Raw genomic sequence first — 13,150 nt, 5'->3', positions numbered from 1 at the left:
GGACATTGTTTTTTATTCCAATGGGGATCTGGCATACCCTCCTAAAGAAACTACTCTATAGTGATGTAAGCCATGTCAATCCAACCTTCTCCATGAAACAAATGAAAGGGAGAAAAGAGGTGAGACAATTCTCCAGCCTTCTGTACAGCCAATTTTTGCTAAGCATCATGGAGAGGAAAAGACACGGCCTTAAGGATCAGTTCAGGGAAGGCATTTGGCATGAAAGGGGCAGCATGAAAACCAGTGCTAATATTTGTTATGGGAAAAACAGACAAAACAAGATAATTAGACCCCCAACATTGGTAAAGCTGAATGAGTCAGGCTGAGATATGCAACACGGACACTGCATTTAGCCCATTTCAGCAAGCCATCCATATTCAGCAAAGCATGAATATTAAATGGGACTTAGGCACATGATTTGGCATTCATTTGACATGTCCAAGCCACCTGAGCCTTTACTTACTAATCAACGTCCCCACAAATGACATACCAGCACGATTTAACACTTCCATGTTTGTCACCCTGTCTTGCCATCTTATTTGAAGAATTTTACACAAGCATCTGATATGAAAGCTGTTGAGGTTTTTTGTATGGTTTAGGGTAAATGCTGGATTATAGGATCCTGAAGAGTACATTGTACTCTGAAGCTCGTGAAGAGGCAGACCGCTGTGCAGATTTGAGGATGCTTGCACAGATGACTTAGTATCCTTTGGAATCTCTGTGGACGATTGAGAAAGGAGTGCAGAATGCCACGCTGGTTGGCAGAGCCAGCTTGTAGATGGAGCAAGGCAGACTGGATCAAGCTTCCTGATGTCTGGCGTCAGAGGAGGAAAGAATCTGCTGCTCTGATTCAGAGCATTGCTTGCGTGTGGGTGTTCCCTACCCGTGGAGGGACGATCACTCATGCATTGGACTCAGCAGCCATCAAAGAACTCATCAGCGCTTACACCATGCTCTATAAAGAGTGACTGTGCCATTATTATTATATAGGCACATGTTTGAGTGCTGTGCTGAAGAAGCCTAGTAAGTCAGATGGAGCAGAGTTATGAAGAGTCAACTAGGCCTGGGATGTCATCTCATGCTCAGGTCAATCCTGGGCCAAGTGTTGTGATGGTAAGAAATTAGGGAGGGGGACAGGAGGCAATCAGATATCTGGAAAGATTTGAATTTTAAAGGCACAATCTCTCAAGAGGCTACAAGGACCAGAAAGAAATGCTTTCTACAGCACCACTGGAAAGAAAGGATTCCCCTCTCTTCAACAGCACTTGTTCCTAAATCTGGTGGCTCGTAAAGCATCAGATGTCAAAGCTGTCACAGCCCCTTGTTCCTGCAGTGCTTTTTGGGTACTGGAATAGTAAAACACAGTTTCATTTTTAATCAGTAGACGTTGACAAACACAAAACAAAAAGTGCACTGTAAAACACTCACATAACCCAAGCTCTTCTGAACCCGATAAAAAAACAGTGTTGCTGTGCATTCATTTTGTTCCAGCACAGGATCATTCCATCCAGAGAGCTGCTCTCTATCGGGTGTTAGGTCCTTGGACTTCTGCATCACCTGCTCAATGTTCTTTCTGTACTGAGAACTGCTCAGACTGCCTCTCTTTCATCAGATGCATTAATAAAAAGGTTTCCTCCTGTTGTGCTGAACTACTTCAAAGGGGACACTTGCTACCAGTTTAAGCCAAAAAAATATGACCCAATTTAAAACTGTTCCAAACCTAATCAAGGTGGGAAAAGGAAGGAGACTGAAGTCTTCCAAATATCAAAAAATGCAAGACAGACATCACTTAACTTAGAAGTATTTCCAAGGACATGAGCCAGGCCCATAGGGACTCCTGGCACCAAGAAACAAAACAGGCAAGAGTGAGTTTGAAACTAAAATGAAAAACTAAATACAAAAATGTATCAACTCAGAGGGGGGGAGTCAGCAAGGTGCAGTGCTACAAAATCACAGGTTTTAAAGAACAACATTCAGTGTGGAACAAACAAGAGTTCTCGAGAAGGGGAAAGCAGGAGTTGATTGTCATTAGTTGTATAGGCTATTAATTTAGAGGAAACAACTGAAGGTCCCAAAAGAAGCCTGTCTCTTGTTGACCTTCAATTTATTTCTCAAGGTCAAAAAAAACCTCTAAGAACAATCAGCTGGCACAGGAGCGCAGGATTAAAGGAAACGTAGGAGGCCCATGCAGTGGGAAACTAAAGTCCTCTTTAATTTGCTTCCAAGTTTCAGCCCGGAACCATGAGCACAAATCCTAATGAAGAGGCGTACTAGTGAGTTCTGAAACAGAGCTGTACATAGGGCAGATCCGCTGATAGGGGCTCACAACAGGATAGATTCTCCTTTGGATTCGGATCCCTTTGCTCTGTGACCTGAGCTACATGAAGGGGCTAAAAAGTAGCCAGGTCTGGCTAGCTAAGCATTCCCCTCATTGTGGGGGAACTGTGAGCCATTACAGACCCAGGATACCCACCCCCATGCCATGCCCAGCGTAGAGTACAGTGAGCAGAGAAAGGCTGCAGCCAGAGTACAATGCACAGGCAACATTCAGTGGTCTTGTGGCCCCTCCAGACCATAGCCAGATATCTTAAGAACAGCGTCTAAGCTGGTCTATCCTACACTGGAGTTCAGTATGGCACAGATCCATCCCAGACACTTCCCCCTTCTCACTGAGATAGGAAGCTTAGTGAAGCGGAGATTCTTGGCCAGCATGTTTAAATAGGCCACTTCAACCAGTCCAGTTTATTCACATGTAGATTCATAGATTTTAAGGCCAGAAGAGGCCACTGTGATCCCACAGTCTGACCTTCTGCAGAACACTGGCCCTAGAATTTCACTTAGAAAGCTGTAAGAGATTCTCTGTGGGGTGCAGGGTACAGGAATCTCTGACTCTATACTTGAACAACCACTCGAGAACCAACAAAGGTAGATCATTTGAGAAGCTGAAGGGAATCCTACAGGAAATGAAGTTGTTTCATTTGGATCAGAAATATTTTAAAATGTTTTTGAAAATAATTTAAGATTTTTTTTATAAATTTGATTTAAAAAAAAAAAAAAAAAAGGATTTTCAATGCACAAAAAGGTCACTTGTATTCACAATATCGATCTGGCTGCCAGTTACCCAATGCTTAGATGAAACTATCTGTGTCCTGGCAAAAGCATAAAAGTCTTTAAAAACAGGTTTCATTGTCCATTATAATCCCCAAGTTCAGTTCAGTTAAAGCGCTGTCCTCAACTCATGCTACCCGTTGTCCCTGAGGTTTGACAGCATAACAATACAACTCACCCCTTTAGAGAGGCTGATTGCCAAATAACAAGGTTGGTGCAATCGTTAGGTCCATAACCTATTTGTAGTCCAGGCCATCCTACTTCTCAACTGTGTCACAAATGAGGACCTCAAGCCCAGACAATGTTTGCATATGCAAACAAGAGAGGGTGACCAGACAGCAAGTGTGAAAAATCAGGACAGTAGGGGAAATAGTTCCCTGTATAAGACAAAGCCCCTATTATCAGGACGTCTGGCCACCTTAAAACAAGAGCTTGTGCATGCAAATTACAGTGCCTTGAGTGTACCCTATTTCTGAAACAGTGTTCGACAGCCAGTCAGAATACCTCCTAACCAGTGCTTTATACACTGATAAAATAGAATATCAGATTTTCTTCAGTGGGTTAATTTTCCTACTTGCTTTTAAAATAAATTTAACTGCTCCCATACTAACACAATAGGCCGCAACACTAAACCGGAGCAAGTTATCCTCCTCTCGATTTAGACTGTTGGAGCGAAGGAAGAAGAAACAATGCCTCCTTGCTAATGTAACTGCTGCTCCTACAGTGTTTGAAGGGAAAGGGAGAAAGAACAGCAAGAAGGAAAGGAAAAAACACCATTTGTGACAGGATCACCTTGTACAAGGGTGGATTCAGGCCAGGGCTATTTTAACTTAGCTTAACAAATAGAAGGCTAAGTGGTGACTCGATTACAGTCTGTACATACTTATGTGGGGAGCAGATACTTGATCAAGAGCTCTCTAATCTAGCAGAGAATGGTATAACATGATCCAATGTCAGGAAGTTCAAGCTAGACAAATTCAGACAGGAAACAAGGTATCAATTTTTAACAGTGAGGGTAATTAACCACTGTAACAATTTACGAAGGGTCGTAGTAGATTCTCCATCGTTGCCAATTTTTAAATCAAGATTGGATGTTTTTCTGAAAGATCTGCTCTAGGAATTATTTTGGGGGAGTTCTCTGGCTTGTGTTATATAGGAAGTCAGGCTAGATCACAGTGGTCCCCCTTCTGGCCCTTGAATCTATGAATAAAATCCTATTAGTGGTTAACAAGTTCACACTGCACTATCATACAAGAGAGAAACACAAAAAATCTCACTCCAGAGACTAATTGCTGGAAAGCAGGAATAGGGTTTTCAAAGTAGCTAGAACCAGTCTCTTTCTAGGGGCTGTCTCAGCTGATAAGTCTTAGAGTGCTTTGCTTTTTTGGTATGAAGCGTTGTCATAGCCAAGTTGGTCCCAGGATATGAGAGAGACTAGGTGGCTGAAGTAATATCTTTATTGGACCAACTTCTGTTGGTGAAATACTACCTCACCCACCTTGCTTTTTTTGCACATACACTCATATTGCCCTGCTTTATATTTTCCAAATACTTTCTGGGTAAAATGACATCTTTGTACTGATAGCCTTTACCTTGACCAATGAAAATTTTAAAAATTTATCATGGGCGTTGTGAACAGGAATGACCATGTCCAGCCCAAGCCCAGAAGTCTACACACCAATGAAACAGCCACGCAGCCCTGATCTTTTTATTTACTTCGCTGGGAACTGGACTGAATCGGTCCCGGAGATTGTTCCGTGAAGATAGTAATAGCAATAGTAGTAAAAGCTGCTGTCATCGCATCTCTTTGAGAATAGGAATAGGTCCTGGAAACAACTTCCATTTAAAAGTGATAGCAGAACAAAAAATAGGACACAGCATTAAGACAGGTTTCAGAGTAACAGCCGTCTTAGTCTGTATCCGCAAAAAGAAAAGGATTACTTGTGGCACCTTAGAGACTAACAAATTTATTTGAGCATAAGCTTTCTAAGGTGCCACAAGTACTCTTTTTCTTTTAGATTAAGGCAGTTTGTAGGCTATTTTGCCGACGACAGACTATAAGTTGGAAGGCTCTATGTACACCGAATCCTGAATTAATGGCGGCATCCCAGTCTTTCATTGCAGTTTCAAGACCAAGTTTTTTAGGTGCAAGGCTAACACTTTACACCACACCACTAATGAATCTGGCATTAATGCCAGTATAATCAGTTCAGGGCAGATCAAACCAGTGCAAGAGCGAGCCTTCAAAGCTACAGTCGGTGTAGGGACTTCCATACTGCCCTTCCTCTACTGCTGGCATTTCAAGGAAAAGGGGCAGGGTCAAGATTCCTCCAGACTATGCTGATCCTCTACTTGTGATTTGAAGCCAGTGAAAGTTAGAGCTGCCTCCAGGCTTCTCTAGCTCAGCACAGCTGGATCAGCACTGCAGAACAAGAGGCATCAGTTGCAGGGCAGTGCAAAGCTGAGCTTTAAGCCAGCTCTGCACACACCTCCCCTGACATGCTACATGCAGGTCATACACAGCCCAGGGAGCCACAGCATTCATGCTTGTGTCAAAATACTTTATCAAGATTGCTTGGCCATAAGACTGTAGACTTGCAACTCTCAGGCTCTAGCAACAGTAGCTGGGATTTTGTTACCACCATCAGCCTCTGGGATTATAGTTTGTGCTCGGACATGACAGTTGCTTTAGCATGGCCTTCCTCTACACTGGGAACAGCTCTGGAGCTGGAATTCTCTGCTTAAGCTGCCTTCATCCTGATGTCAAGCACATTTTTCATTGTGGTACCATGTTTTCAGCCCACTGATGATCCCTCAGCACAACAGAAATGAGCACGCAATGCTGGCTGACTGCCTCCTTCTGTCAGCTGAATGTGGTATTGTGCTGTACTTTTAAAGTGGTTTCTTCACTTGCACACAGGGTTTCCTTAGACAATAAGTGTTCCACAGGCTTGGCATACCTAGAATATGCACTGAATCATCTGTGCAATTCTCCCCTGCTCCGGCCGAGTCTTCTCCAGGAAAAAGGAGAGCATGCCCCAACTGCTGGCCTCTCACCCCACAACCCTACCCAGAGCAGGGTGAGAACATAGTGGTAAAATATTACCTTGCCCTGTCTACATGAGCTGGTGAACTAGGAAGCCTAAATTTGCCTAAAAGTGCGTCCTCAAATCAACTTGTACTGCTGCATCCAAGCAACAAAAATGCTTTCTGTTCCAGATCTAAACCTCTCCAATCTTTATTTCCACTTCAGCCGTGCCAATATAAGAGCAAGTCAAATTTTCAAGCTAAATGACCCGAGCCCTGGGAAACTGCACCTCAATCCTCTCCTTTCTGGGCTATATCTCAAGAAGGCTACCATTACACACCTAGGGTGTGGTGGTGCAGAAAGGAAATAACCAAATTAGAGGTGAAGGAAACACGAGATTTGCACACCACTAATAAAACAAAACTACCTTAAACATAATCGAGACATAAGAAAAAATCAATACATAAGAAAAAAAATCAAGACACAATTTGCATTTAAAAGTGATTTATTCAACAAAGGAAGTTCTACTGTAGTTAGCGAAGTGAACTGATTGTTTCTGACCACCATGTCCTTCAAGATTTCAGAACTGGTAGATTTCATCCTCTCACGCCTACTTTTTATTCACAGATTGGAATTAAAAAAAACAAGCTTTCATGCTTTCTCAACTCTCTACTGATTTAACTAGTTGAATACACTGGAATGAAGAAAACGTTCTCTCTGTACCAGCAAAAGGTGTTACTGCTGTCAAAAGCTAGCACACTCAAACTCTTCCATCAGTTCAGCGTTCTGACTTTCTTGAAAATACGGCAGCAAATATGTACTGCTTGATATTATTTTCTGAATTTAATTGAACTGATTTTAATAGATTATAATAATTTTTGGACTTAATATAAATTAATTTCAAATTTAATTTTAAATAGTTTAAGTAAACCTGCATTTAGTTAAGATTAAATAAAAAAAAAATTTTTTAAATCAATTTTATCCACTCTGCAACCACACAGGCAACCATGATTTATTCACCATCCTACCGCAAGTGGGAGTAATGATGATCTACTTCCATCACACATAAGGTAACTGGGGCACAGAATTTCAATCATTTGACAAAAGCCAGAGAGTCAAGATATCCTGGCTCCTAGACTTCTGCTCCAACCTGTAGACAATGTTGCCTCCGTGTTAGAGTAAGTGAGCTTGGTTCTATTCCAATCTCAGCTGTGCAACCTTGAGAAAAACACTTAACCTCTGTGTACTTCAGCCTTCCCATGTGTACAGGGACAAGTTATCTGTCTCTCAGTGGGGGAGCTAGTCTGTGTGTAAACATGCTTTGAGATCCTCAGGCAAATCATGGTAGGAAGGTACGCCAAGGATTATTTTCTGTGTGTAATTCCAAGGAGGCCTTCCTTTAATAAATGAAGGACCAAAAGATACATATCACATGTGGTTAGTATGTTTCTAATTTGCCTTACACCTACTTAATCGGTGTAGTAATTACTATGAAAAAACTCGGCAGCGCCAGTCATTTCCTGTTGCAACCCATTCCAGAAGCTGGCCAATTTCACTGTGCATTAAACCAGATAGAATAGATAAGCATAGTTTACTGCTCAGGAATGCTGGGAAACAATTGGCAAGAGATTACAAGGAAGGTACATGAATTAACTACTGACCAACAACATAAAAAAAAAAAAAAAAAAAGACCAGAGAAGGATACACTGAAGGATCAAGTTAAGCTTCATGCTTAAGAGATTTAGGGACAGTAGAAAAACAGGAAGGGCAGAAACAAGCTCCTTACTTGGATTGCTCAGGTTATATCTACACTTAAACAACTAGAGTGGCACAGCTGCATCACTGTAGTGCTTCGGTGTAGACTTTCACTATAGCAACAGCAGGGATCCTCCAGTTGCTGTCATTCAGTGGTTCCCAAACTGGGGTTCGCAAAATGTTACAGGGGGTTCTCGGGAAAAAATGCCCTAATGGCGGACAGAGCTGTCCCTAGGGACCCCGGGCAGCACGGAGCCAGCAGCCCAAAGCCCCTGGACTTCCAAGAGCTAAGCAGATCAAAGCAAGCATATCTATCACACTGAGGAGATTTAAACGTCAAGACTCCTTATAAGAAATGGAAAGGGAGGTGGATAGTTTTTGCAGGCAGCTAGTATTGCTTTTTAAATTATTATGAAGAACAAATTTAAGCTTTGTTGTAAGGTGTGTTGTTTGCCTGGACTTCTCGAGACCTGAATGCTTGTGTAGGAGGAACTCTTTGAGCTGGATTCTTAAATACCTTCATGCTGTTTCACATCTGATACTCCTTGATGAAACACAGGAGCCTTGTCTTATAACAGGCTTATTCAAAAAGTGATACAAAGTTATGAAAGTGAGATCTTGAAAGAGTGTTGCCATTTTCATAAATGTAATAAAAATACCGTAATGATAAATAAGAATTAATAATAAATAGTGTGTAATAAGCATGTCATAAAAACAAATTTTATATTTCCAAGATCACTGCTTTTATGAATTATACTCAGGTAAAGGAGAAAATCCCTGGAAATATTCATTTTTAGGAGGGGGTTTGCGAGACTTGACATCTTAGTGAAAGGGGTTCACCAGTTGTTAAAGTTTGGGATCCACTGCTGTAGTTAATCCACCTCCCCAAGAGGTGGTAGCTAGGTCAACAGAAAAAATTCTTCTAGCACGGTCCACATGGTGGGGTTAGGCTGGTTTAACTACATGGCTCTGGGTGTGTATTTTTTTACCCTGAGCGACATAGCTGGGTTGACTTCACTTTTTCAGTGGCATATGCTGAAACAGTAAAAAATGTTGACTTTGCAGAGACAGAAAATTCCGCAGCTTGGTAACCGTTCTCAGGCGTTTAGCAAAAGCAACTGCCAAGGACAGGTTAACCTCACCATTGTTCATGATGCATGAACAGTTCCTGTGTGCAGCGTGGTCATCTCACGGAATGTCACTAAGCAAGTTCTAGAGTTCAGAGAATACAAAGCAGCTGGCTACCAGCATGCAGAGTAGGGAACTCACCAATACTCACACATGGCCTTTGTCTGCCAGATTTAAATAGAAGGGTTAGAAGTAATAGGGGGAGGTGCGCTCAGGGAAGGAATTTGAGCTGGATCAATAGCGCTTTTCCAAGATTGCTTGGGAGGAATGGTAACATGGCTACCATTACAGGGGGTCCCAGGTACGACGGGGTATACGATGGATACTGAAATGACGAATATCAGGGATTTTTTCCCCATAAGAAATAATGCCCCCCACCACCTCATTCCACCCCCTCCTCTGGACGCGCCCCATCCCCGCTCCTCCCCCTCCCTCCCAGCGCCTCCTGAACACCAGGGGAAGCACCCCAAAAAAAGCCACACAGAAGGTGAAGCAATGGATATGTGGACTGGGACCAATACGAATTGGAACATGTTCCCCTATTGATGAGCAATGGATATGTGAAACCGACAGACAAGAGGAAGACATATCCCGGGGATCCCCTGTACTGGGTAAAATGATAGGTATCTTAATGACAATCCAATACACATTCCATAGTCACCACTGCAGGAACAATGGATCATTAAAAGCAATTAATCAGAATACTGGGATTTTTTGCACATCATTTCACAAACATACACTTCATTGTACAGCAATCAAATTCTATGTCTATAAGACTACTGTAGAGAGATTAGTTATACAAGAGTTAAGTGGTTTATATGATGGCTGGACTTGAATGAGTGTTTCTAACCAACACCTGGCATTCTGCCTTCAACCTACTGTTTGAATTTAATGAGAACTACTTCTATTCCAGCACCTTCTGATTGAGCAATACAGGTATTATGTTGGCAGTGTGGAGAATTAAGAACATGTGGCTAAGTGGTTTTCAAAAATACCAAGAGTTCAAACTATTCAATAGCCAACTGTCTTAAAAGAAACCCCCCAACCGTCTCAACGAAATACTGCGGACTTAGAATCTAGTCCAGGTTTTAAAAATGTGAAATCCAAAGTAATGTTCCCCTCCCAACAGTTTTTACAAACATGTTTTCCGTTTTCCTCCTTTGTTGCTATGTGGAAGACTCAGACTGATTATACAGCAAAACAGACCACACAAAATATTGTGAACTTCAAAAGTACACAAACTGAAAACAGAGAAACATACATTTTCCTGTAAACCCTTTCAGATGGGATAATCTACCCTGCTCATTCTAACAATAAAACATTTTCAAACAGAAGTATGATTTTTAAATAGAGGGTCTCTTTGCAGCCGGTGTATATTCTCAATACAAAGTGGTGAGCTAGCTAACTAGCAGAATCCAGTAAAAGATGCTCTGATATGATGCATTGATTCTTAAGGTTTATTCTGTTTCACACAAGAATTCCAAGCCAAGAAGCATATTTATGTGACACTGATTTAGATTAAAATGCTATATGAGAATTTATGGAAGATCAAGATGGCCAAAAAGTGTGTTTTTAAAGGAATTAACTACTCTTGTTCATATTCCCATTAGGGTTTCACCTTGTTTCCACACATTTGTATATTCTACTGGAGTGCAATATTGTTCTAACTCTGCATCCTGCTTTCTAAACAGAACTTAAATGTACAGTAAAAAAGTAACTCAAAAATGTGAGCACTCCGTACCTGCAAATGCCCGAGACCTGTGAATGGGAAGGAGGCTGGATTGAATGGAATACAAGTTGAGGTCTGGGAATCCGAGTTCTGGCAAACCCAGAACCAGGCTTTCCAAGTTTATCCATGGTCTTGGTTACAAGAGGAATCAATGGTTGCTTTCTTTCAGCAGCAGCAGTCCATCCGTGTGCCTTTGACAGTCACAGAGCAAGGGAGTTGCTGTTATTCCTTGTGTTACATCTGCAGCTGATTGCAAAGAAAGCAAAACCACAGCACCACCTACTCATGCTGCAGAAACTCTGCTAATTGGATGGTAATTCCCTCCTCCTCCTCTCATCCACCCAGCTAGCCTGATGTAATAATATCATGGTAAACATACTTGTGACTTTAAATATACAGCTATGCAGCCCGTCCAAGAGCTATAATCATCTGTCCTGTGCTGGGAATGCAATACATACCTAAAGGACATAGTGAAACCAGCTTCTGGCATTTGAAAATTGTATTGTTATATGTTTAGATCCAGAGAAACTGTCTGCTCTACCATTTTCCACATAACTGATGCAAATCAGACAGGGAACATGTCCAAGCCAGGGCTAGTTAAACGGTAACTAAAATCTCAACCATGTGAAAAGTAACTCCCATGAGTGGCATAAATAGCTCTGAACAATCAACCCACCTGAACTGTACCAAGGGTCCTCACAGACTGGGATACGTTAACCTTTCAGTAATCCCATTGAGAATGCATTATATCTACCAGAGGGTCAGATGATATAAGTGCACAAATTGAAGCCCAAGAACTCTGGGAGAAGAGGAGAAACAGACAGTTATATGGCTGTTCCAAGCTTTGGTATCATGTTCTGAACCTATTTCCTGACGAGTTAGGAGCGTAAAGAGCAGTATTAACTGGATTACAGTAGTACCAACAACATGCAACCAAACATATGGCAAGATACAAATCCCAGGCCCAAACTCTCATTGAAGACAAACAATATATGACAGGAGAGGGGGAAAGGATAAAGCAGTCATATTCCCTCCGTTTGTTCTTTCATCAGCGGTCTTCTTTCCACCTTCCTTCCACCCTCAGTTGTTCTGAGATTTTTCCTGTCTGATTTTCAATGTTTGTTTTCTGTTCCTTGTCTTTTCACTAACACTGAGTTACCATAATCGCTGCAAATCTTACAGAAAAATAAAATCACATTTGAAATGTACTCAGTGCAGCCATGTGAGGCTTGTCAAATACTAACAGATCTTCCCAATGTTCCTAGCACTAATGGTTCTATGGGTCATTCTCCTTATTACTGGGTCAAGAGAAGGGGCACCACCAACTGAATTTCCTCAGAAGGACTCAATATTTAAAGTAAGAGTATGCTAAGGCCATCTCATTTGTGAATTCCTTCTACTTATTAACACAGCCACTATTCCAACCTGTGTACTAGTCACTATAGACCCTATGTAGGGAATTCCTAACCACTGGATCTGCATAAATTTAGACCTAGCGGCCAGTCTGCACCAGTTTATTCTTCGCAGACAAGCATGACCCATGGCAGCAACGTGTGACACTCTACCCACGTTGCCGTCCCTCCGCAGAGCTAACTTAGGAACTGAGTGAGAGGCATGGGGCTATGTGCAGGGAATCTGCACTGGGATGAATTTCACCCCAACCCATTTGTAGAAGTCAGTAAGTCTGTTGCCCGGGCATTAATATTAGCCAGGAGGGGAACATTTCCAGTTTTCTTAAAAGTATAAAAATTACCCACACTTCTGTCGTGTTGAAGAATTTGTCCTTTTGATATTCTTGGAGCTTGACAGAAAGAATGTTAAATGTTAAGAGATCTTCAGTGGGTGTCAACTGGCATCACTCCATTGAAGCCAGTGGAGCAGCTGAGGACCTGTCCCACAAGAGGTCTCATGCCAAGTGCACTGTGCTCTGACACAGGCTGTAAAATTCACAGCCTTTTCTTCGCCTTTTAGATGATCCTTCCACAGCTCCCCCTTAAAATTCCTATGAAAGAAAACAAGTGCACATAACTACCACTGCTGAAAGAACAGAGGGCACGTCACACCCCACAGACGCCTTCTCCCAGCACTTGTAGGCAGCCTCAACATGTCTTGCCTTTGCCAAACAGGTTTTCCGATCATACAAGTTGTCTGCGGGATACCCAATAATAATAATACAAACTAGATTCACAGTCCTGGGTTTTTAAAACGGACAGTGACTATACAAGACGATAGTTCAATCAGGTAAGCTACAAAATGGAAGCGTTTAGAGTATATGGGATGTACTGAAACAGGAACATGTTTCAATTTGTTTATGTAACTTAATTCCTGGGAGCAGAGCAGCTTGTGCACAATATTTCAAAACTGAATTTAACAACAGGGGTACATGTATGCAACTCAGAGTT

General features: G+C 41.9%; 1 protein-coding gene across 1 annotated transcript in view; it reads right to left on the bottom strand.

The window, feature by feature from the left end:
* The window catches only part of ARHGAP40 (Rho GTPase activating protein 40), a 44,078-nt gene extending 33,202 nt beyond the window's left edge, over window positions 1-10,876 (bottom strand). The window contains exon 1 of the mRNA XM_077832319.1: window positions 10,761-10,876. Coding sequence (XP_077688445.1) covers window positions 10,761-10,876 — 116 coding nt within the window. The remainder of the gene's footprint in view (window positions 1-10,760) is intronic.
* Between the last annotated feature and the right edge of the window lie 2,274 nt (window positions 10,877-13,150).

This window comes from Eretmochelys imbricata, chromosome 13 (genome assembly GCF_965152235.1).
Source record: "Eretmochelys imbricata isolate rEreImb1 chromosome 13, rEreImb1.hap1, whole genome shotgun sequence".
Taxonomy (NCBI): Eukaryota; Metazoa; Chordata; order Testudines; family Cheloniidae; genus Eretmochelys; species Eretmochelys imbricata.
Note: the sequence above shows the minus strand (reverse complement) of the source record. Positions and strands in the feature narration are given on the sequence as shown.